Below are 25,614 nucleotides of genomic sequence, written 5' to 3'. Positions count from 1 at the left end.
GGCCCTGTCCTCCACTTCTAAATGTGCAAATCTCTCTAGGGCTGGGTGGGGCCCAGGGCAACGGTGAGGGTGCAGGGGGCCTGTGGCTCTGCTGCCTCTGTTGCCCAGGCCCCACAGAGGGGGTCTGCACAGACACATGAGGCCCGGGGGTGGGGGGCCCAGCACACAGTAAGCGCCATCCCAGGCGCCATCACTGTCCCCATCCCATCCACACCCCATGCTCTACCTGGTGCCCTGCCACCCGCCAGCTGGCGCACAGTTTCCCAGCCAGGGAGGGGCCTACCTTGTGCAGGTTCTTCAGTCGGGGTGGCAGGTTGTCCCGAATCATCTTCATGGCTTTGAGGGGTGGCTCGTTGAAGTAGGGGGGCTCTCCGTCCACCATCTCAATCACCATTATCCCCAGCGACCAGATGTCTACCTGGGGCGGGAGAAGGGACAGCAGGGCTGAGCTGTTGGGGGATGGTGGGTCCTGGGGAGGCCGCAGGCAGGGACCACTCCAGCGCTGTCTCTGCCTCTGGCTCCTGGAGTCCTTGGCCCAGAACTCCCTCTTGGGCACCCAGCCAGCAGTCCACGGAGCACTAGTCCTCCAGGGAGCCCCTCAAGAGAGCTGCCCCCCCAGCACCCACCCCTCTTCTTTCTGTCAACTGCCCCCAGGTGTCCTCCCTCCCTCAGCCCAGGTAGCATCCACTGGTGGGTTCAGGACCCACGCGGCCTCATCACCACAGTGGAGACACAGTGATTGGTTCAGAAACAGGCACAGGACCCAGGCTGAGCCAATAAGAGCCAACCTGGGGACTTTACCCAAAACACCCACGGAAAGAGAGGAGCCCATAGGTGGGAGACACTTCCCAGAGCTGCCGGGGCCAGCTCTGCTCCCACAAGGGGAAAGCCGGCCTGTGAAGACAATGCTCAGAAAGCAGAGCCAAGGCTGGGCGCGGTGGCTCACACCTGTAATCCCAGCACTTTAGGAGGCCAAGGCGGATAGATCACCTGAGGTCAGGAGTTCAAGACCAACCTGGCCAACATGGTGAAACCCCCATCTCTACTAATACAAAAATTAGCCCGGCATGGTGGCGGGTGCCTGTAAAACCAGCTTCTCGGGAGGCTGAGGCAGGAGAATCGCTTGAACCCGGGAGGTGGAGGTTGCACTGAGCTGAGATTGCACCACTGCACTCCAGCCTGGGCAACAGAGTGAGACTCCATCTCAAAAAAAAAAAAAAAGAATGAATACATGCATGCCTGCAGTACCTCCTTGTCCAGAGCACCATTCCTGGCAACGACTCCCCAGACTGGGCCCCACCTCCCGCCAGCGCTGCAGCTGGAAAATGGCAGCGTACGCTGTCCACGGCAGGACAACCAAGCCACCCCGGGGCTCACCTCTGGCCCGTAGGGAAGGCGGGAGATGAGCTCTGGTGCCATCCAGTAGGGCGTGCCGACCAGCGACTTCCTCCGGGGCACTTCCTTGCTCACCTGGGCGCAGAACCCAAAGTCTGACAGCTTGACCTGGGACAGGGCAGACGCAGTGGGGTCAGAGGAGCTGGCACAGCAGGAGGGCGAGCAGGGGCGTCTGCCTGCATCACTCCTTGGCTTCAGACATGATGTGCGGCCCAGAGGTCAGAGCTGGGGTCCAGAGCCAGACCACTGGGGAGCTCCACCACCTCCCGGTGGGGGCCCTCGGGCAAGTCACGTCCCCCACGATCCCCCCATTTCCCTCCCTGACAGCCTCTGGGGCTTTTGGGGACACTGGCCTGAGTACTACAGATAGCAAAGGCAGGGCCGGAGCTGGGAACAGGGGTGGCCCCAAACCCCGTGCCCTGGGGCCCTGCTGCCCTGGAGCAAGTCTTTAGTTCGGCTGGAGCGGAAAGTAGCCCTGCACTAGGGCCGTGAGGGGACACAGCCTGCCTTTGCGACAACCAGGCCCCTCACACCTTCTTAGGAACTGTGGGTCCCTTTCCGATTTTTGAGGATTTCTATGGGTCTTCCTGCCTCCAGCAAACATCCCCACAACCGTGTGTGGACAATCTCAGGTGGCCCACAGATGTCGCCCCCAAAACACATCTATAGACATCTGGAGATTTTCACAGACTGTCAGTGACACAGAGCTCTCTCTGCCTCTGCCTGGACTGATGGTGTGGCTTAATCTTCCTTGGGGGAGGGGATGGAGTCATCCACTTCTGCAAGCATTTCATTCAAGTCAAGGGCCCTTTCTCACAGAAAATCATGTCCACCCGACGTTATAATTGTCACAGCCTCAGATTCGGAACCTCAGTCCAAAGTATGGAAGACAGGACTGGGGTCCACGGACCACCCTGGGTGCTGGACAGGGAGCAGCTTTTCAGTGGAGGGAGAAGCCTGTGGCGGGGGCTGCGCTGTCTGCCCAGATCCCTGCCCCTGGGCCCAGTGTCCTGTGCTGATGGCAGAGCCCCCGCCAGCCTGTGCCCTCCCACTACACAGAGTCCCCACTGAGCTGGAACCTGACTCTGGGCTGCTCCACCAGGGAGGGACGAAGTTCCCAGCTCCTCAACACACAGACCTGGGGGTCAGAGCTCACCTACCCTCACAGGGGATGGGAAGAGGCAGGGAAGCCCTGCAGCCGGAACTCTGCTGCCCCCGTACCCCGCCGCCCGTCCCCTCACCCTGCCATCATGGGTCAGCAGGATCGAGTCGCTCTTGATGTCCCGGTGGATGACGCCCTGGGCGTGGAGCACCGACAGGGCCTGCAGCACTGCCAGGCACACGGCCGCGATCTGCTCCTCGTTCATCCTGCGGGATGGGGTTGGGGGTGAGCAGCCAGGTGGACAGCACCCCGGGGTGCCGAGGGGGACGCAGCCCTGCCTTGCGGTGGGAGGAATCTGAGACCACTTGACCCCACTCTGGAGTGGGAGGAATGGAAGACACGACCCCATCCCGGGGGCCTGGAGCACAGCTGGTTTGGAGATGTGGCCCCACCCCTAGTGGTCTGGAGGGGACTTGGTCATGTCACAGGAGGGGTCTGAGGCCCCAGAAATACCTGGTGTGGGTGACGATGTCGGTGAGGGCGCCTCCTTCCAGGAACTCCATGACCACCCAGAGCTCGTCCCCCACCAGGTAGCTGTTGTACATCTCCACCACATTCTCGTGCTGGTAGTCCCTCATGATTACCACCTGTGCAGGGGCTGGGTCAGTGGTGGAGGGAGGCGGGAGGGCTGCCAGTGCCAGACCCAGCCACCGCCACCCCCTGGCTCCCCCTGCAGCTCCACATTGAGCTTGTGCTCACTGGGGCCACCTGGACTGCCCTCCCCTACTGCCACAGCCACGTGGGCCTCAGAGCCAGCTTGAAGCCCACGCCTCCCTTCTGGGGGTGCGCCCCCCTGGGCACACGCCCATCTCAGGTCAGTCCTGGGCTAGTGCTGGGGGGCAGGTGGGAAGAGAGCGTTCAAGCACAGGGCTGAGACCCGGACAAGGGCAAGGATGAGAGAAGAGGCGTGTGTGTGGGGGAGGATGAGGAACCCAGGCGAGGAGCTCCATGGTGCAGCCCGGCGCTGTGATGGGCAACGGGGTCAAGAGGGGCCTCACACACCCAGCAAAGGGACATGGGCTTCCTATCGTCAGGGTGCTACGGGGCACTGCCAGGGTCTCTAAGGAGGGACGGGGACGGGGTGGGCCTGAACGTCAGAAACATACTCTTGGTGGTTGTGTGGGCTGTGCCGAGGGACACCCAGGAGTGGAGGCCAGGGCGGGGCACAGGGAACCCAGGAGGGGCAGGTCTGGAGAACACTGTACCCTGGAGCCCAGGCGGGCCTCAGTGGGTGCGAGGGGCCTGGAAGACACTGGGTGGGGGGTCAGTGGCCCGAGGAACCCTGGGTCTGGGGCTCAGGGACAGAGATGTGGGTGAGGGTGCTGTGAGGACAGAGGCAGGGACCCAGCTGGGGCGGAGGAGACGGCCCGGGCAGGGAGAGGAGTGAGGGGAGGAGGGGAGCCTGGCCCAGCACGGAGGAGTGCAGGGAGAGGAGGGAGCGCAGGGTGGGCGGGGAGGGAGGAGGGGAAGGAGGGCAGGAGGGAGGGGTGGGAGGACCAGCAGGGTGGCAGGGCAGCAGCGCCCGCACCTCGTTGAAGAGCAACTCGCGCCTCTGCTGCTTGCGCAGGTCCATCTTCTTGACGGCCACCAGCTTGCCCGAGCTGCGCACGGTGGCGATGCACACGATGCCCGTGGAGCCCTCGCCAATCTTGATGAAGTTGTCCAGGTAGGAGCGGGGGTCGCCTGGGTCCACCACCAGCTGCAGGGCAGCCCGGAACTGCTCATGGGATACTCGCTGTGGCTCCCGCTGTGGCGAGCGGGGGCCAGGGGGCCCAGGAACGGCAGGGGCGGCAGGGGCAGCGGGGGTGCGGGCTGGAGGGGCCAGCTGGGGCTCTGAGGCGTGGGGTCCCAGCACTCCAGGGCTGGGGGCAACTCGGGCTCGGGTGGGAGGCCGGGAGGAGGAGGAGGAGGACTGGGAGATGGCCAGGCCCCCCGCTGATGGCCCGTTAGGGGCCACGTCATGAGGCTCCCCCTGAAACAGAAGAGAGAGGTAGCTGTCAGTGATGGGTGCCAGGGAGCAGCTCTGCTCCCTAAGCAGGAGAGAGACCCAGCGATGGGACAGGCACATGGGTGGTCAGGATGAGATGCATGGTGGTGGGGCGGGGCTGGAAGGTGGGGACAGAGGAGCAATGGGCAGGGGACAGTGGGGGCCCTGGGGCGGGGGATGGGTTACCTGGGCACCCCGGGACGGGTGGTCCGTGTCAGCCCTCGGGTAGGTGTTAAAGGGCCGGCCAGCTGCCAGTTTCGCCCCACTGGCCAGACCAGCAGGCTGGGGGGTGCCGACATCAGGCCCGGAGAGGGGGCGTTTGTCCCGGGAGGACTCCTGGGGCCCCCCTGAGCCCTCCCTGGAAGACTTGGGCCTCTTCTCTGGCCCCGCCCGTCGCCTGTCACCACTGCCGCCACCCGCCTCGCTGTGACCGGCGAACCGGCCTCGGCTGCCTGCCTTCCCTGGGCCCCCTCTGGCCGTGGTGGCCGGCTCCTCTGGCATCCCATTTTCCTGGCGGACACGGGCGGGCGGCGGCGGGCTGTCTCTCCGCAGGGAGTTGGAGCGTGTCACCGACATGTTCTCAAACTCGTCCAGCAGCAGCGTGAGGGCCCCATCTTTGGCACCTTTGCTGCCCCGCACGATGGTCTGGGGTCCCAGGCAATGGTGGGTGGGGGCCCAGCAAGGAGTGGGGCACACAGGACGTGCATCCGACACGCAGGGACAGGACAGCATGACACACACAGAGACAAGACAGAGACGCAATGAAGAGATGCCATGGAGTGACAATGGCATGGGCAGTGCAGCCCCTCCCCTCCCTGGTGACACAGCTGCAGGGGCCGGAGGAGTGATTGCCATGGCCAGGCTGCTGCCCCCTGGGCTCGGTGGGACCCTGGAAAGGCCCCCCTTGTTTTTCTCCTGTTCCTCACACTGGTGGAATAGTCCTGCCCTGCGGGGTTGGGGGGAGGAAGGGCAGAAGTTGACCCACCCCATAATCAGCCCCGAGGGCTGCAAATGACAGGGTGCTGGGGCCAGGGCCTGGCCTGGCACTTCCTCCCATGTGGGCGCCAGTGTTCCTTAGCCCCAAAACCACACTCTCTGCTCCCATGAACACGGAGTGGGGGACAGGGAGAGTCAGAAAGGCCTGGTCCCAAAGTAGAGGGCAAGGGGGTCCCAGGAGCCGGGTGGCAAATACAAATGCAGATGGGGACCAGGCAGAGCATCCAGTGCATCCCGAGTCACCCTGTCCCCACCCTCTGTGGTCTGAGTCATGTCCTGCAGGCCCCCTCTGCCCCTGCTCCATTTCCAGACACACGGGTGTCTCCCCCACCCCCGCCCCCCTGCGCCCAGGGCCTCTCCGCTGGCGGCTCCCTCTGCCTGGAACATCAGCTCTCAGGGTCCCCGCGGCTCCCTCCCTCCACTCCTTCAGGTCTTTGCTCAAAACTCAGCTTCTCAGTGAGGCTTCTGCTGGCCTCCCATCATCTAAAATGCCAGCCCCTGCCCTCCCCGGCCCCTGCCCTGCCTGCATTCTACCTAGAGCACCTAACAGCAGCTGATACAGAGCACACAGGCATCTGCCTGCTCCCGGCTCTGCCTAGTGCATGCTCCGGGCAGGGATTGTTTTTTCCTGTCTGCTTCGGGTCCTGCTCCATCTCAGCACCTAGACCAGCATCTGGCGCACAGCAGGGGCTCAGTGAACTTTTGCTAAACCACGTAGTGAGTGAGGTGTCTGTGCAAAGGCCACAGTGAGCTGAGAACGTGGGCCCTGCTGACAGGGACCCTGCCCGGGGCTGCCAGATGTCCTCCAGCCAGAGGCCTGCCTCTAATGTGTGGAAAACACTGATCCCACGAAACCCGGACCCTGCCTGGGGCTGCCAGGCATCCCAGCCGGAGGCCTGCCTGTAACGTGTAGAAAACACTGATCCCACAAAATCTGTGGTCTGCCGCTGCCCTGTCTCTCCTGGCCGTGGCTGTCTGCCTGAAGCTGGGCCTTGCCCAGGGGCCCCAGGAAGTCAAGGTGGACACAAGGCCAGACTTTGCTGTTAGAACAGGGCGTTGAGGCAAGAAGCAGTGGCTCACGCCTATAATCCCAGCACCTCGGGAGGCTGAGGATCACCTGAGGTCAGGAGTTTGAGACCAGCCTGGCCAAAATGGCGAAAACCCGTCTCTACTAAAAATACAAAAATTAGATGGGCATAGTGGTGGGCGTCTGTAATCCCAGCTACGCGGCAGGCTGGGGCAGGAAAATCGCTTGAACCCAGGAGGGGAAGGTTGCAGTGAGCCGAGGTGGCGCCACCGCACACCAGCCAGGGAGACAGAGCAGGAATGTGTCTCGAAAAAAAAAAACAAAACAAAAAAACCAACAGGGAGTCGAGAAGGTCCTGGGAGATCTGAGGCCCGGTCAAGGGCAGCAAACACAAGTGCCCATGGGGCCCCAGGACAGTGCTGGCCACAAGGCCCCATGTGTGAATTCAAGTGCCCTGCCTCCTGCTGGGACAGTCACAGGCAGGCCTCACATCTGGCAAGCCAGGCAGGGGCTGGGTTTTTGGAGACACCTTGGTGGGGGCAAAGCCTACATGCAAGTGGCCACAGAGCCAGGCAGGGCATGGAGCTGAGGCGGGTCGGGTGCGGCCTGTGGCCCAGAAGAGCCAGTGCCCCGCCTGTGGAGGCAGCTGCCACTCGCCTCCAGCTGGTCTGTCACCAGATGCCAGAAACGGCTTTGGAAGTGAAGTCTGTCACTTTCTCAGTGGAGGCAAAGAAGTCAAAGCATTCAAAAGCACCCTGCAAGGACCACACGGACCCCTCAGTGGGCTACCACATTGAGGCTGCACTTGTGTCTATGGCCAACTTGTGGGCCTTGGGGCTTCTCCCTGCCAGGCTGGGCTGGGCACCGGGAGGGTGAGTCCCCAGGCACACCCATCTCCACCCGCTGGATGCAAACCTGGCCGAGTTCCCCTTGGCCTGCGGCCCCTCCCGGTCCCCACTGACCATGGGAGAGAGTCCAGGCTCCAAGGCTGGCTTCCGAGGCCCAGCACGGGCTCAGGCCAGGCCAGCCTCATGCCAGGCCACACCCAGACACCGGCTCCACGACTCTTATGATTTCACATGGAGGCAGCAGAGGGGTTAAGAGCATGGGCCTTGGAAACAGACATTGGTTCAAATCCCAACCTTGCCATTTTGCTCTAGATGGCAGGAAGAAAAAAAAAAACCCAAAACCAAAAAGCCCCCAGCGTTTCACAGGAGTGATTTTCTCCACTAAAGCCCGGCTTCCCCAGCATCTGCTGGAATTCCTCCTCCTCCTCCTCAGCCCTGGGCTCTGCCTTGGTGTCCCCTCCTCCCAGAAGCTTGCCTGGACCCCTGGTCTGTGTCAGGTGCCTCCTCCGGGCTCCCCCACCCAAGCCCTGACCACTTGGGGCTGTCACCCTCTGGGAATGGGTCTGTCTTCCACTGCCAGGAGCTCTGGAAAGGCTCAAGGTTGGGTGAGACGGGAGTGTGGTCTGGGGTACAGCAGCATGGCCCCCGGGACATGAGTCTGCGGGAGACAGCAGAGCTTGGAGGCTGGTGTGGGGGCTGTCAGATGGGCCATGGGGGGGCTCAGGTTGGGGTGGCGTGGGTTCTTAGGACTCGGAGCCAGTGGGTGGAGGGTGAAAGGCCAGCACTGGACCCAGGATAGGGGTGGAAGGCTGAGGGTGAAAGGCCAGCACTGGACCCAGGATAGGGGTGGAAGGCTGGGGTTTGTCTCCATTTCCATGTCAGTGAGGAGGTGTCGGTCACAGGGTCGAGTGTGGGGTTGAGGGCCGGGGCCACTCGGGGGTTGGGGTGGGCTGGGGGAGGTGGTGGTGGGTGCCGCATACCTTGGGGGCCCCGGGCTGGATGGAGGTGATGCAAGCGGGGTCGACGAGGGGCTTGGGCCGGCGAGCCGACTCCTCGATCAGGCTCTGCCACTGGCGGGGCAGCCCTGTGAACTTCTGCTCGTGCTGGTCGAAGCCCGTATGCACGCGGTGCTCGAAGTTGGACGGCGCGGAGATCTCCACCCGCTTCTTCCTCTTCCCAAACATGGTGCCGGGGACTCGGTGCGGCCTGCGGGAGGGAATCACGGTGGGTGAGTGAGAGCCTGCCCATGTCTCTTCCTCCTCTGCCCCTGCCCTGTCCCTTCCACCCTCATCTTACACCGGGACCAACAGGAGGCAGTAGCCTTCTTCTGGGTCTCCCTGCCCACCCCCTGCCCCCATCTGTGTGGCACACACAGCCAGAGGGTACCCGTGAGCACCTGAGCGGTCACGTCCCTCTGCTCAGAACTTTCCTGCCGCTCTGTCTCCTGCAGGCCCACAAGGCCCCATCACCTCTCTGTTCTCACCCCCCTGGAGACCTCAGGGCCTTTGCACGGGCTGGCCCCTCTGCCAGGAGCTCGCTTCCCAGTGTCTGCACAGGGCTCCCCGTCCCCTCCTTCAGTTCTCAGAGCAGCAGTGACTCCTTTCCTGACCACCCCAAGGCAAACAGCCCCGTGTCCCACAGTCCCCCCGCTCTACATCACAGTCACAGCCCAGAACTCATGGAAATCCTGTTTGTTGTTCCTTCTTAGGTTCATGAGTGCAGCATCCACACCGCACCGCTAGAGTGTCAGTGCCACATTCTGGCTGGGTCTCATCCGCCCCGCTTCCCCACATCCCCTGCTATGCCTGGTACATGGTGTGTACTCGATGGACGGTCACTGATGGCCTGGCCACTGCCACTGGTCCAGCCATGAGTCTGGGCTGGGGACACACACACCTTTGGATATTGACTCAGCACAGGGTTACTGATCCCCTGGGTTAAGAGGGCACTCCAGGCAGCCTTGCCGCGACACTCCCCTATCTTTAGGATCTGTGGTCTTCAATCGGGCCCTTGACACAGTACCAAGCACAGAGCAAATGCTCGACCAAATCCACTTTAAAAAACAAAGGGGCTGAGGGAGAGACATTCTGATGGCGGCATCCCATAGAGAGCCTGGAGAAAGATGGGAGGGGGAGCCAAGAGGCCAGAGTTCCACTCTCCATCACATGCTGCCGTGACCTTGGGCAGGTGACAACCTCTCTGTGCTGTGGATGAACCCCCACAGGGCTGCTGCGAGGGGTAATGGGTGACTGGGAGCAAAGAGCTTGGTGCAGGGCTGGGCAAATATGGGGGGCCTATCGGTGGGGACCACTGTGATGGCTGGGGCGGCTCCCACAGTGCCTGTGGGAGGAGGGGCCCAGGTCCTGCTCCCCCCGAAGGCCCCACCCCAGCTGTCCCGGGCCTGGGCCCTGCAGTCGCACACACCTGCACACACCTGGTCTGATGCTGGTGGGACAGAAGTGCCCTCAGGCAGGTGACCACTCCTCTAAGGGCTTCGGGTTACTCATCTGTAAAATGAGAGGAATGCATCCAATTCACTCACTCATTCATTCATTCATTTAGGAAGAACTCAGCAATGGGCCTCCTCTGTGGCCACTGCAGTGACCCAGACAGCCTTTGACCCATGGGAAGTTCGTGTGGGGCAGACAGATCTGTCCCCATGCAGCAGCAGCCCAGGGTGGTCAGGGCTGGGGGACGGGAGCACAGGACCCAGTCTGGAGGGACGCGGGGTGGGCAGCAGGAAGGCTTCCAGGAAGAGGAGAAGAGTTGAGACCAGAGGACGAGGGGACATGCAGGTGGAGTTTCTGTTCTGTCTTGTTCCCAGCTGGCTCCCCCATGCCTGGCACAGCACGTGGCACAGCAAGTCCTGTGGCCCTAGTGAGAGGACAGAGGATGCGCAGATGCACATGGCCCCTCCACACCTACTTCTCCTCCCGGCTCAGGCTGCCTTCCTGGGAGCAGCTGGGAAAGGTGAGGCCCTGCCCAGAGCTAGGACCATCCATGGGAGCCAGCCAGGGGAACCGGTTTGGCAGCGGGAGCCCCGTGGGAGGAGGGTGGGGGCTCGGCAGTCAACCTGTCTCAACTGGTCCCAAGAGGCCAGCGGGTGGTCAGAGCCGGGCCTGGCCAAGGCTCCCAGGGTTGGCCCAGTTTCCCTGCTTGCCCTGGGGCCCAGGATGGAGGGCTGACGGGGGGCCTCCTTTGTCTCTGCCCAGCCCCTTCTCTGAGCCCAATGCTGGCGCCCTGAGTGCTGCCCACCCCTCCCTCGTGGCCTTCCAGCCCGGCCCACCCCTGGTGGCCCTGACCTACTCTCTCATGGCTTTCTAGGCCCAGCTCCCATACCCCAACATACCCCAACAGTCCCCATCTGCCCACTCTGCCTGCTGTCACTCCAGATCTGCGTCCCATGTCCTCCGGCCTCTCCGTCCTCCCAGATGTCCCTCCACCCCCTTTGGCCCCATGCCCAGCCCAGGCCTCTTCATCGTGAACCTGTCACCCCGCCCCATCCCGCTCCCTCCCCACTGCGGGGCACTAGGCAGTTCCCACAGCCACGGGAAGAGGATCAGCCATGTGACCCCTCACTAAGCCCGGAGGGCGGACAGCCAGGCAGACCCTGAGGTGGGGGACACCTAGGGACGGGGCAAGAGCAGCCTGGAGGGCGGGCGGCTGGCCCAGCTGGCAGCATGGGGTCTGGAGGATGCCCTCCGACGCCTGGCCTCCTGCCCTCCCACCCATAAACCCCCAAGGGAAGGGGGCAAGGGGCACGCCTCCGGATATTTGCCTGGGGCCACCCCTTCCCTCTGGGCACCGCACAGAGGGCAGGACAAACAGAGGAACTGAACATGTTTATAATGACCAGGCAGGGACCCCACCCTGGGCCGTCCTGTGCAGCTCCAAGCCCTGCCGGCTTCCCCAGCAGGTGCTCCCTTCCCAGCAGATGCTCCTGACCTCATGGGGGCCACAGAGGCCGTGCCAGGCCTGGGAAGAGGGAGAAGAGCTAGGCAGAAAGGCTGGGCTTGCCCAGGTGCAGGGAGGGAAGGGTGGGGGCTGGGCTCCCAGGCCAGCTCCAAGCTTGGCAGTCAGGCTGCCTAGGGCTCCAAACCCCAGCAGGGCTGCCACGACCGGCCCTATGTGACCTCACTTTCTGTGTCTGTGAACTGGGGCTCTAACCCAACCTGGGGACCTCAATATGTGGCCCTGGGTGAGCAACTCAGCCACGCTGTGCCTCAGTTTCCTCCTCTGTTCAAAGACGGCGATAATAGTAGCTGCTTCGTAGAGTATTTATTTATTTATTTATTTATTTATTTATTTTAAACGGAGTCTTGCTCTGTCGCCCAGGCTGGAGTGCAGTGGTGCGATCTTGGCTCACTGCAACCTCCGCCTCCCAGCTTCAAGCAATTCTCCTGCCTCAGCCTCCCAAGTAGCTGGGATTACAGGCACCTGCCACCACGCCCAGCTAATTTTTGTATTTTTAGTAGAGATGGGGTTTCACCATGTTGGCCAGGCTGGTCTGACCTCTAGTGATCTGCCTTGGCCTCCCAAAGTGTTAGGATTACAGGCGTGAGCCCCGCACCTGGCCTTCCTGGAATTTTTAGAAGGAATTACACAGAACAGAGGGCACGGAGGGCCTGGCCCAGAGACAGTGGTTGGGATCAGAACCAAGGCAAATCACACACAGTAAGTGCTCAGTAAGTGCCGGTCACCATTCCAATAGCAGCCAGCACTTACTGAGTACCTACTGTGTACCAGCCCTCTTCCAGGCACTTTACCCGGAGTCCCACATATGACCCTGGAGGGAGAGGCCGTTATAAGCCCCGGATTACAGACAGGGAAAACAAGGCACAGAGGGGGACCTCATTAACCCAGGTGACCCAGCTAGGGTGGCAGAGTGGACACCAGACTCCAGGCCTGTCTGCAGAGATTCGCAGGTTCCAGCCCTGCTGTGCGTCTAATCCCGTTCCATCCTCACAAGCATCCTCATCCCAATTGACGAATGGGGAAACTGAGGCCCAGAGAAGGGAAGGCCCTTGTCCAGGGCATGGACAGGAGAAGCAGCCAGTGAGAAGCAGACATAAGAAGCAGCCAGGATTTGAACCTGGGCGGTTGTGTGTGGAAGGCACTGAAGGCTGGGCTCTTACCTGCCTGTCCTGCTGCCCTGGAGGGCTGAGGTGACACTGTTGGTTTTGTCTATTATTATTTTATTTATTTATTTATTTATTTATTTATTTATTTATTTTGAGAGGGAGTCTTGCTCTGTCGCCCAGGCTGGAGTGCAGTGGTGCAATCTCAGCTCACTGCAACCTCCGCCTCCTGGGTTTGCGCCATTCTCCTGACTCAGCCTCCCTAGTAGCTGGGACTATAGGTGCCCACCACCATACCTGGCTAATTTTTTTTTTTTTTTTTTTTTTTGTATTTTTAGTAGAGACAGGGTTTCACTGTGTTAGGCAGGATGGTCTCGATCTCCTGACCTCATGATCCACCTGCCTCGGCCTTCCAAAATGCTGGGATTACAGGTGTGAGCCACCGTGCCCGGCCTTATTATTATTATTATTTTTATCATCATCATCATCCTCTCAAGGCTGGTCCTGGCCTCCCCTCTCCCTCCCTTCCCATTCTTTCTGTCTACACCCAGACCTTGCCTTTCCTCTCCTGGCCTAGTCTCTGCTGAGTGAGGGTCCCTCCCTCCTGTGTGACCTGTCCTGGACCCCAGGGTAGTGGGAGGAGGCACAAAGTGGGCCCCGGGGCCCCCACCTCCCCAATGGCTGTACACCAGCCTTTCCCACAGGCCTGTGCAGCAGGAAAGATGCTTAAAACCAACCTCTCCCACCAAATGTGGCCTGAGGCTCAGCTCGGTACTCCCACCACCATCGCCACCACCACAAGGGACCCATGGCCCAGAGCAGACGCTGACGCTGAGCTCACAGGCACCCTCAACCGCGGTGGAGTGGCCATTCTGAGCCCCATTTTGCAGCTGTGGAAACAGAGACTCACAAAGGTAAAATCTCTCACTAAGCTCACCGAGCAGAGCTGGGCCTGGAAGCCAGAGTCCTGCCCACTCCAGAGTTCACAGCCTTAAACCCTTTGCTGGCCCCCAAAATGCCTCCTCGTGGCCTGAGAGTCCCCACAGGATGCGCCCATCACCATGCTGCCCTCCTCTCCTCCCAAGCACCCATGTACTCACTGTGCCCTGGCCACACAGGTCCCCCTGCTGTTCCTCAAATCCTAGACATGGTTCCACCTCAGGGCCTTTGCATGGGCGAATGCCCCACCTGGAACTCTCCTCTCACTGATCTCCCACCTTCCCTGACTTCCCAGGCCCGCCTGTGCTCACAAGCCCTGCTCCTGTCCTGTCGCCCTCTACACCTGTCTCTGCTTTATCTTTCCTCAGGGCTCTTACCACATATATGGCGTGCTTGTGTGTGTGTGTGTATAATTCTTTTTTTTTTTTTTGAGACAGAGTTTCACTCTTGTTGCCCAGGCTGGAGTGCAATGGCATGATCTTGGCTCACTGCAACCTCCGCCTAGTGGGTTCATGTGCTTCTCCTGCCTCAGCCTCCCAAGAAGCTGGGATTACAGGCGTCCGCCACCATACCCGGCTAATTTTTGTATTCTTAGTAGAGATGGGGTTTTACCATGTTGGCCAGGCTGGTCTTGAACTCCTCACCTCAGGTGATCCACCTGCCTCAGCCTCCCAAAGTGTTGGGATTACAGGCGCGAGCCACCGGGCCCAGCCATGTGTGTAATTCTTTAGCATCTGCCTCTCCCTTAGAATGTGTCAGCTTCACAGGGCTGGGACTGTCCTCTGTCTTGCCCCCTCGTAGCCCAGGGCAGCACACAGTAGGGACTCCGTGGAATGATCGTCCCTGTCCGCTGCACTATTCCCCTGCTCAGAGGCCTTGGACAAGGCCCAGCAGCACCCGGGAAATCTTTCAGATAAGCAGCTGGGACCTGGGGGCAGTAGTCCCAGAGCAGCAGGAAGGTGCAGCCTTCTGCCCCAGCCGGGGCGCAGATGCCTCTGAAGTCCAGTATTTGATCCCAGAAATGCAGGCGCATTTTGTATCCTACTCTAAAATGTTTATTTCAAATTTTAAAAAATCTTTTGAATTCTTTAACATGCGGGACAGGCAGCGTTGGCCTGGCCTAGCAGACACTTCAGATTTTCCAGTCACCCCCTGCATCCTCTGACCTTTTATGGGAGGAAAAGGGTCCCACCACCCCCATTCTCCCCCACAAGGTTAACTGGCGCAAATGGAAAAGCAAGATCCACCGTGCGACAAAGCTGTCAGTGTCAGCAGACGTGCGCGTGCAAAAACCCTTACCTCCTGCCCCGCCCCCTCCAGGCTCTGATCAAAGCTGCTGCCCCTGGAAGGGAGGGGACTGGCCCAGCCGGAACCCAGGGGCCCAGGGGCAGAGCAGGGGAGGTGGCCAGGACCACAGGCATCCTTTCATCATCACCAAAATGAAACTCGAATCAGGAAGGGGACCCAGACCACTCACTGCCTCCAGCCTGCACTCAGCCTTCCACCATTGGGTCCCACTCACCACCCTGCCACAATCTTCACGTACCAGCTCTGGGAGGGCCCCTCCCTGCCTCAGTTTACCTCCTACCTTCTGGGCATGTGCTCTGATGGTGGAGGCGCTGGGAGTTTGGCTTCCCGTCCCGGCACAGCAGGTTCCTCGCTGTCCTGAGTCCCCCACGCCATTCCTGCCTCCAAACCTTGGCTTAGCTCTTGCCCCCATCCTGCACGGCCCCCAACCTTCCTCTATCCACATCTGTTTTCAGGCCTCCCACACTGAGCCTCGTTCCTCCAAGGAGTCCTCAGGTTTGGGACTGACACATCCCCAGGATCTTCCTTAGCAAACACCTACTCCACCCACAAGTGACCCGATCACACCCACCCACGCATCGACCCATGCACCCATCCATATCTACCAAGGGCTGACTCTGCTGGGCCTGGGGCCCATAGCAGTGCACCCAACAGTCAGAAACATCCCTGTCCTTGCAGCACTCACATTCTAGAAGGAAGGAGGCAGTCAATGTATGAGATAAATCAGAAAAATATCTACTAAGTCGGGTGAGAAATGCTGACATAGAAAATAATGCAGCAATCAGAAAGGAGCTGAGGGGAGGGGAGGCTGGAATTCTCAATAAAGTGGTCAAGGCCGGGCACGGTGGTTCACGCCTGTAATCCCAGCACTTTGGGAGGCCAAGGAGGGAGGATCGCTTGAGCCCAGGAGTTCAAGATCAGCTTGGGCAACCTAGTGAGACCCTGTCTCTACCCCAAAAATAAAAAATAAATAAAAATTTAGCCAGGTGTGGTGGTGTGCGCCTGTGGTCCCAGCTACTGAGGAGGCTGAGGCGGGAGAATCACCCGAGCCTGGGAGGTCGAGGCTGCAGTGAGTGATCGTGCCACTGCACTCCAGCCTAGGTGACAGGGTGAGACCTTGTCTTAAAAATAAGAATAACAGGCTGGGCGCAGTGGCTTATGCCTGTAATCCCAGCACTTTTGGAGGCCAAGGCAGGCAGATCGCTTGAGGTCAGAAGTTGGAGACCAGCCTGGCCAACATGGTGAAATCCCATCTCCACTAAAAATACAAAAAATTAGCCTGGCGTGGTGGCAGGCGCCTGTAGTCCCAGCAACTTGGGAGGCTGAGGCAGGAGAATCGCTTGAACCTGGGAGGTGGAAGTTGCAGCGAGCCAAGATCGCGCCATTGCACTCCAGCCTGGGCGACAGAGTGTGAGACTCCATCTCAAAATAATAATAATAACTATTATTATAAAATAAAGTGGTCAGGCAGGCCTTGCTGAGAAGGGGACACGTGAGCAGGGACCTGCGTGAGGAGGGGAGAGGGAGCCATGTAGGGCCCTGGAGGAAGGGCAGCCCAGGAGGAAGGAACAGCCAGCGCGGTAGGAATTTGCTGGATATGGTCAAGGGACAGCGAGGAGGCCACGGGGCTGGAGCAGGGTGGGCGAGGGGGCGAGTGGAAGGACAGGCCAAGGAGGTAATGGGGCAGATCGTGTGGGGCTTTGGGGGCCACCGGGAAGGCCTGGTCCTTTCCCGAGTGAGACGGAGTTGCAGGAACTCTGAGCCCAGGAGGGCCACCGCCTGACTCAGGAGTTCACAGGCTCCCACTGGCTGGGAACAGTCTGTGGGGGCAGAACCGAAAGGGGGACCAGGGAGGAGAAGGCTGTGATGGCCCAGTGGAAATCAAGGGGACAGGACCTTGTGGGGGCTGCAGAGGGGGCAGCATGAGCAGGTTCTGGGCACACTGTAAAGGTGGAGGTGGCAGGACTGGCCGAGGGCTGCAGCGTGAGCTCATAGGCAGGGGCTTGGCCTGGTCTTGCTCCATGTGGCACCCCCAGCACCTGGCGCGGAGCCTGGCGCAGTCAGCCTAGGTCCGTTCCCTCCAGGGCCCTCAGCGTTGCCTCACACATTACAGTTGTTTGCCTGTCTGTGGCCATCTTCCTCGCTAAGTCAGTGGCTCATGTGGACAGGGACCGCGTTTTGGTTCATGATGGCTGCATTTCAGTGCCTACAGCAGGGCGTGGACTCACAAGGGCTCCCCTTCGTGGCTGTGGACTTGCCCAGGCTGTGCCAGGCACACAGACCAGGCCACGCGGAGCCCTCTAAACAGTGCTGGGTGCTGGGTGGGGAGTCCTCTTCCTTCCTGTTCCCCAAACCAGGAAACTGAGGCCCAGAGAGGGGAACTCACTGCCCAGGGCTATCCAGTGCCAGGTCACAAAAGCAGCCACTCTGTCCCACAGAGAAGGCAAGTCAACATCCCCCAGCCTCCTGTTCCCCAGTGGTTCCGGCTCCAGCCAAGGCCTCCACTCTAAAGAAAGGACCTTGGGGGTTTATGGGACAAAAACAGGAAGGGACAATGTCCCTGACAATGACCAGACCAAGACCAGAAAAGCCACCGTGGTTAGAAGGGAATCTGAAGACATTACACAAATGTACACACACAGTTCTACAGGGCTTCCCACTTTGGCTCAAACACTGATTCAATACGGCCTTGACTGGGAGGGCCCTGCCAACCTCGCAAACCTCATCTCCTCCCCTCGCTTCTCTCCAGCCGCGCTGGCCGCCTCCGTATATGTCTTGGACTCATCACAGCTGTTCCAGCCTCCGGGCCTCTGCATCTATCTTCCCTCTGCCAGAACTGCACTGCTCAGCCTTTCTTGATATTCAGGTCTTAGTGCAAATAAAACCTCCTCCGAGAGGCTGCCTGACCCCTGAACAAAATGTGCACCCCGCTTTTTATGTCTCTGTGGCACTTACCACCCCCCTGGCATCCTACACCTACTGACTGGCAGTGCCCCCAGCAGAATGTCAGTGCCCTGAGGGCAGGGACCTGTCTGTCTGTCTGGTTCTTGCTGGCATCTAGAGCAGTGGCTGGAACACAGTAGGTGCTCGAGACATATCTGTGGAACAAATGGGTGATGCCATTACCAAAGTAATGAGCCCGGTCCCTGAGGAGGCGCAGGGCATGGGGATGGGGCCGAGACAGACACAAGTCCCTGGGCCTCGTACACTCACTCCCTGGAAGTCTGACCTTGACGCATGGGGAGAAAATGGGTCTTCAGAGACTGAATCTGGCTGTTCCGCAAGTAAGCTGGTGTGTGTCCCAACACCACAAAAGGTACCCCCGCTGTGAACGCCCAGGCCCTCCCCACTGCAGGGGGGCCCACCCAGCCACGTGGCCTACGCTGGGAATCTCAGGAAGTGGCAGTGTATCCTGGCAAAAGCCAAATCACATGGGGGGTGCCTCTGGAAATCCATGAGCCCCCACAATGGGTAAAAGCCCATAAAGACACAGATCCAGCGGGGGGGACGCCTTTGGAGTGGGGCCTGGATTCAGCAGCGTCTGTGGAGGGTGGAGGGGGCAGCCCTGCTCTCCTTCGTTCCTCCAGGTATAGCGCCGTCCCCGCCACCAGGCCTCTGCACGGACTGTGCCCTTAGCCTGGGTCCTGAAGAGCCCCCTGCCCCCTCAACCTTCACCTTGTTATCCCTTCCTCTTCCTTCAAACTGCAGGTCCATGGCCGGGCACAGTGGCTCATACCTGTAATCCCAGCACTTTGGGAGGCCAAAGTGGGTGGATCACCTGATGTCAGGAGTTCGAGACCAGCCTGGCCAACATGGCAAAACCCCATCCCTACTAAAAAAAAAATACAAAAATTAGCTGGGCGTGGTGGCATGTGCCTCTAGTCCCAGCTACTTGGGAGGCTGAGGCACGAGAATCACTTGAACCCAGGGGGCGGAGGTTGCAGTGAGTCAAGATCACGCCGCTGCACTCCAGCCTGGGCGACAGAGTGAGACTCTAAAAAAAACCCTGCATGTCCCGTGCCTTCCCCTTGACAGCATCTGTCACAGCTGTAATTTTACCTTTGTCCTTATAGTCCTTAATTAGTATGTCTCCTGCAATGAACGGGCAGCCCCACGAGGACAGGGCCTGTCTCTCCTAGCCACTGCTTTGTCCTCAGCAGAGGCCTGGGGCAGTACAGGGGCTCAGCAGGCCTGTACTGGTGGTTAAGAGCCGACTGCCCAGTCCCAGGTACTGGCTCTACTACTCCAAGCTGTGTGCCCCTGGACAAGTGACTCAACCTCTCTGGGCCTCAGTGTCCTCATCTGCAAACTGGGGGTAGTGATAGTCCCTACCTCCTGGGCATGTTGGACGAGCGAATAAGACGACACATGTAAAACATTTACAACAGTGACTGGTGCCGAGTGGGGCCTCACTGTAGGCTCGCTGCTGTTATCATTACTGCATTCTTGCTGCTGAATGATGAATGAATGAATGAACAAACACACTACAGAGGATGCCGGGCATGGTCCCTTCTGCAGAGCAAATATGCTAGTCTTACTTTCTCCAGGGTTGGGAGGGAGGAGCCTGATGGGCTGTTATTGTCTGATAACAGGTCTGCCTCTCCCACTGGACTGGGAGACCCAGGAGGGCGGGGCCTGGGGCCATCTCTGTGTCCCCAGGCTTGCCTAGCACAAGGTAAGGTTCAGCGCAGAGAGTGTGGCTCAATGAAGAGATGATGCTTCCTTTACCCAGACAGGCCCAGGCTGGCGCTCAGAGCCCCCAGTGATGCCAGGGCCAAGCCCTCCTGCCCCGAATCTGGCCCAGCACAAAAGGGCACAGACACAAAGGGCACTGCTGGTGCCCTTCACCCCCCAGAGGTACTCAGGGTGGGGATGGACACCACAACAGAGTGTGTGGGAGCCCATACGGCCTGGGAAATCAGAGCAGACGTCATTTATTCCTCGCCTGAGGCTGGGCAGGGGGAAGGGGGTGATGTGGCAGGAAAGAGGCCCTGCCCCTCTCAGGCTCCAGCACCCAAGCCCTCTCACTGTCTACCTCCCCTGCCATGCAACACACAAGGCCGTGCACAGACGCCAGGACACACACCAGGCAGCAACCACGGCCTCTCCTCACGCACCCAACACACAGCAGCGAGCGAAGCCATCCCGCAACACATGCATGCTCACACATGTGCGCACACACATGCACACACACGCACACTCACACATGCACATACATGCACGCTCACACACATGCACACACATGCACACACATGGTCACACACGCTCACACACATGCACACACGCACTCACACAATGCTCACACATGCATGCACACACATGCACGCACACATGCATGCTCACACACACGCTCACAAATACATGCTCACATACATGCACACACATGCACACTCTCACACATGCATACACACATGCATGATCCCTAGACACAGATGCATGTGATGACATGCCAGAGCATGCAAGACATCCACAGCTGACACCTCACAGAGCCGAGTCCTAAGACCATCACAGACATGCAGATACACACCCAGCCACACAAACCACAGGCCTCCAGGCACATGAACTGGTCACATGGAAAGCTCCCTGGCCATTCTTCTCCAATATTTATCTTAGGCGAAAAAAAGAAAACTTCCCGGCTAGCCGGCAACAGCAACAATCCACCCTCAACCCTACAACATCCTGAGCACCTCGCGGCGGCCCGTACTGGACCATGGGCTTAGGAGGCTGGTGGCCAGGGGTCAGTGCCTTGCTTGCCGTGGGGCAGGGGAAAAGGACATTTACCAAGAGCCTCCGTTCATGTCTCTAGAATATGGGGCACCAGCAGAGCGTGCCCCAGAGGGAGCTTCTGAGACTTCAGTGGGAGAAGGTGGGGGAGCGGCTCTTAAAGCCAGCCTGGCTCAGAGTACATGCGCAGCAAATGGGAAGGCCGCGGCTCAGCCAGCCTGCACATGGGCCCCAGAAGAGCCATGGATGGACCGTGGACTGCGACCCTTTCATACACACTGCAAAGACTCGTGCACCCAGAGATGCAGAGACTCCCAAAGAGATCCACACATAGAAACACAGGGACACGTGTGTATACACACAATGCCGCAGACACTCCATGACTTCGAGGGAAAGCCGCACCTCACCCCAGGACACACACGCACCTAGGAATAACCCCCAAGATACAAAGCTACACTAGGAGGCCTCCCCCGACCCCAAAACCACACACAGTAGGCAAGGAGACCTCCATGGACCTAGGCACACCCAGTCAACTCCAGGGTCACCCAGAGTGACTGAGTGAGGCACAGTCTCACGGAAACTTCTGCCCTCATGCAAGCCAGACCCCAGGAGCGTGCTCCCACAGAGAGGCTCAGGGACCTATGCTCAGATGCCTGCAAGTCCCCAGCAGACAGGCACCTGCCATCTCGCACACATGGAAACACAGTGACCCCGCTCCAACCCCAAGAAAGGTGCGGCCCTCGCACACACTCACCCTGGCTCCAGTGGCCAGGGGCAGACCCTTGTTCCCCGGCAGCCAGTCTAGCCCTCCCCCTCCCCTCCCGAGGCCTGGCCAGCTCACCTCCACCACGCTCTTTCCCACTTCCTGGGCCAGCCTCAATGGGGCGGGCCTGTGGACAGACAGGCTTCCAGCTGGGAAAGCAGAGTAGATCCAGGGCTCCCCAGGCCCTCAACATGGGCACCCACCGAGGAGGGCTGCCTGGGCTCTATGCTCCAGCCTCCAGGGCAGCGGTGGTGACGCGGCCAGGAGTTGAGCCTCGGCTGTGGCTTCCACCCACGGAGGGCGGGAGGGAGGCGGGGCTGGGCCTGGAGCTGGGGTGGGTGGGCCTGGGCCACGTGGCTCATAGCTGCCTGGACAGAGGGCAGGGCTGGGCGGGGACCCCAGCCACAGACTTTGCTTCAGCAGGGTCAGCCTCCCACCAACAGGCACACCCCGTCTCACCCCCCTATGCCAGGCTAGGTGCCAGGGGCTGGAGGGGGTGACTACACAGCAAGGCTGAGTGCCTGCAAGTGGCTGGCCAGGCGGCTAAGGGGCAGCCAGGTTTGAAACAAGGGACCAGGGTATGTACGTGGGGGCGGCTGGGGAGTGACAGGGGCCACTAGGTGCAGGATAGAGCACCGGGGAGAGGGGTGGGTGGGCTTTCTGATATGGAGGCAGAACTGGAGAGCTGGAACTTGCTTCTCCTCCACCCCGACCAAGGCTGGGATTCTAGCAAGTGCCCAGCATGGGCTAGAGGAAAGGGGCCACTCTGCCCCCCTCACCCATGAGGAGGAATCTGAGACTTAGCCTGACCGGGGGAGGGGCGAGGTCAGGGGAGACCACGGTGAAGCCCCCATATCGCCATCCTGAGGTGTCAGAATAGGGCTGGGAGGTGTGGATGGCAGGAAAAGGAGGAGGGAGAGGAGGCCAAGAGGTGGAACGCCATGCTGGCGCCGCCTCACCAGGATGAAACTAACCCTGCTGAAAATAGGCAGCTCAATGTGACAAGGCCTTATTCTGGGCCAGGCCCTGCTCTTGGCACAGGCGTGGGCTCCGGGGCTTTGCCTCACTGCTGCCCTAAATGAGACAGGTCCTTCAGCAGGCTCCTTTCATCATGGAGGAAACTGAGGCGCGGAGAGGCGGAGTGACTTGATGCCCGAGGGGAGGTCAGGCGCTGGGACTCCCAGGCTGGATGTCTGTCCCGGTGTCTGTGCCCTTAACCAGCTGCTCCAAGCATGAGGCTGATGTGATCAGAACCCCCGTTCAGGAACAGAAGAAAAAGATGCTCCACAGCACCCCTCCCTCCCCTTCAAATCCCACCTCCAGTGCAAAGGCTGGCCCGAGGCAGAGCTCGCAGGTGTAACTGTTTCTCCTGTGAACACTGTCTGTTCCCCTCGAGGCCTCCGGAGGGCTGCTTGGTTCATCCCTTCTCACCCTCCGGCCCCACCTGAGGCATCTGCTCCTCCACGAAGCCCTCCCTGCCACCCCAGGCTGGGTCAGGTATCCTCTGGGCTCCAGCCCTGTGCACTCCACCCTGCACCTCCCCATGCCAGCCCTGAGCACCCAGGCTGTCGCTGTCTGCAGCTTGCCCGCCTCTCATTCATTCACTGAGCTCCAGGCACATACCAGGCACACCTGTGGGAGGCCCTGATAATTCAGCACTGAACAAACTCCACAAAACTTCCTGCCCACGGGAGCTGACATCCTAGAGGGGCTCTACCAGGGACTCCAGTCTGGTAGGCGGTAGGGACCAAGGCTGCTGGGTGCCCGGACCCAGGATGGGCGCCCAGGCCATGGTGAATCCAGGGACAACAGTGAGCAAGCGCCCCGGCACACGGCAGACAGAGGTGCCTGGGTCCTTCCCACTACCCTGCTCTGGCACACCCCTGCCCCTGCAGCCAACTCCTTGAGGGCAGATGTTATCTCCACACACAGAACGTGGGCTGGGAGGCCAGCGCTTGCTCTCAGGGCCTGGAACTCCCATCTCCACCTCTGTCCACCCCCTGTCACAGTGAGGAGGAAGTCCAAGGAGGGGCTGGGCCAGGCTCTGGACCACAGCAGGGCAGGTCTAGGGGCCTAGATCCAGAAGTCCCAGATCTCAGGCCACTGCCTCCCCATGGGGTGGGGGGTGGGGCATCTGTCGAGTAACCACCCGGAGAGGAGCCAGGTGGGGCAGCTCTGCAAACCAGACGGGCAGGTTTGGGCTCTGGCGGGGAGTGGGTGGGGATTGGACAGCTCTGGACAGCCACAGGAAACGAGGTCCCCAATGGACGGAGAGGGAGCTGCACTGGGCGATTCTCAGTGATTCTCACTTTACCACATTTACACTCATCTACCCCTTTTCCTTCTCTCTGTCTTTGTAATACAGGCACACGGTTCAAAAGACAAAAGGCGCCAAAGGGTAAACTGTGACAGGACGTCCTCCTCCCACCCTGGCCCAGCTCAGCCCTGGAGGCAACCACTACTAGACTTTCAGGTTTTTTCTTTTCCTTTCTGAGAGATCCTACGTGTGTGTATGGGTATACACATGATTACCTGCTTTTTAAAAAACAAGAGAAATGGCAGCCACACGACACACAATATTCTGTACTTTGCTCTTCTCGAAAACATTCCGTGGCTCTCCCACGCTGCTGGCATTTGGCAGGAGCTTAGCAGCATCCAGCGGAAGTGGGGACACACGCTTGACCTAGCAAGAGCTCTCCTGGGTACACACTCCAGCATAATGCAGGCCCATGGGGCAGGGAGCACACGCGAGAAGAGACTAGAAACAAGACAAATGCTCGTCCCCAGGAGGTGGTGAATGAAGGCTCCATGGCATCGCACATGATAGGGAGAATGAATGAATGACTACAGCTACATGTGGATAAGCATCAAAGAAGACGCCACACAGAAGAGGCAAAAACATCGAACAATACTCCATCCTCCGACTTTAAGGTTCAAAGCCAGGCAAAAGGAAACTGCTTCAGGCTGCAGACAGAGGTGGCAAACAGAGAGAAAAGCAAGCATATGATGGCCTCAAAAGTCAGGAGAGTTTGACTGGGCACGGTGGCTCATGCCTGTAATCCCAGCACTTTGGGAGGCCGAGGCGGGAGGATTACTTGAGGCCAGGAGTTTGAGACCAGCCTGGCCAACATTGTGAAACCCCATCTCTACATTTTTAGAGAATTAAAATTAAGGCCAGGTGGGGTGGTTCACACCTGTAATCCCTGCACTTTGAGAGGCCAAGGCGAGTGGATCGCCTGAGGTCAGGAGATCAAGACCAGCCTGACCAACATGGTGAAGCTCCGTCTCTACTAAAAATATAAAAATTGGCGGGGCGTGGTGGTAGGCGCCTGTAATCCCAGATACTCGGGAGGCTGAGGCAGGAGAATCACTTGACCCTGGGAGGCGAAGGTTGCAGTGAGCCGAGATGGTGCCGCTGCACTCTAGCCTGGGTGACAGAGTGAGACTCTGTTTCAAAAAAATAAAACAACAACAACAAAACACAAAAATTAGCCGGGTGTGGTGGCACATGCCTGTAATTCCAGCTACTCGGGAGGCTGAGGTACGAGAATTGCTTGAACCCAGAAGGTGGAGGTTGCAGTAAGCCGAGATTGTGCCACTGCACTTCAGCCTGGGTGATGGAGTGGGACTCTGTCTCAAAAAAAATTAAAATTAAAAAGAGTGGATGCTTCTGGGGGAAGGGAGGGACTGGGAGCTTTTGGGGGTTGGGGGACGCTGGCACCATCTGTTTCTTCACCTGGAGGGGTGGCTACATAGATTTTTCCCTTTATAGTAATTGGTTTTGCTATACATTTATGTTTTATGCAATTTTCACTGTGTATCCTAACAATTTATAATTATGATTTGAAAGAAAAAAATTTATGTATCTATACAATTCTCCCTCGGTAGCTGAGGGAGATTGGCTCCAGAACCCCCGCAGGAGGTACCACATCCAGGGATGCTCACGTCCCTCAGTCAGCCCTCCATAACCACGGATGGAAAAGCTGGCCCTCCATAGTAAATTTCAGTCCTTCGTTGGTTGAATGGGTGGGTGCAGAACCCGTGATCCTGAGGGCCCATGATACCCAGGGCCAACTATATATACAGCAGTTCCCCTTATCTGCAAGGCGTATGTTCCAAGACCCCCAATGGATGCCTGAAACTGTGGATAACATTGAACCCGATTGCCATCAGTTGGAACACGTTTCTGTTCCTGTCTTCCACCCCCCAAACGTAATGCCTTTTTCATCTTAACCAAGCCCTTATGCCCTGCGGCTGTTGACTTTCGCAGTTTGAGGTGTGACAGTAAACCCAGCACAAATTCTTTCCCTTCTTCGCAATTTCATGGATAGAAGGTTCGTTCTTACTGTAAAGCTTAGTAACCTTAGCATACAATTTTTTTTCTTTT

General features: G+C 59.2%; 1 protein-coding gene across 12 annotated transcripts in view; it reads right to left on the bottom strand.

Moving 5' to 3' along the window:
- Positions 1-25,614, bottom strand: part of PAK4 (p21 (RAC1) activated kinase 4) — a 53,758-nt gene that overhangs the window by 1,310 nt on the left and 26,834 nt on the right. Inside the window, exons 1-9 of one of the 12 annotated variants that reach the window (XM_055369337.2) lie at positions 21,306-21,540; positions 9,840-9,922; positions 8,396-8,621; positions 4,731-5,189; positions 4,086-4,529; positions 3,011-3,144; positions 2,637-2,763; positions 1,378-1,503; positions 284-418 (exon numbers count right to left, since the gene is read on the bottom strand). In XM_055369337.2, the coding sequence (XP_055225312.1) occupies positions 284-418; positions 1,378-1,503; positions 2,637-2,763; positions 3,011-3,144; positions 4,086-4,529; positions 4,731-5,189; positions 8,396-8,599 (1,629 nt within the window). In that variant the 5' untranslated portion in view covers positions 8,600-8,621; positions 9,840-9,922; positions 21,306-21,540. Of the gene's footprint in view, positions 1-283; positions 419-1,377; positions 1,504-2,636; positions 2,764-3,010; positions 3,145-4,085; positions 4,530-4,730; positions 5,190-8,395; positions 8,622-9,839; positions 10,290-21,305; positions 21,541-25,614 lie in introns of those variants that run through there. The other 11 variants (XM_055369334.2, XM_031004347.2, XM_031004348.2 and 8 more) reach the window with 11 other exon arrangements.

This window comes from Gorilla gorilla, chromosome 20, assembly GCF_029281585.2.
Source record: "Gorilla gorilla gorilla isolate KB3781 chromosome 20, NHGRI_mGorGor1-v2.1_pri, whole genome shotgun sequence".
In the NCBI taxonomy this organism is placed as follows: Eukaryota; Metazoa; Chordata; class Mammalia; order Primates; family Hominidae; genus Gorilla; species Gorilla gorilla.
This window is presented reverse-complemented; position numbering and strand designations above follow the sequence as displayed.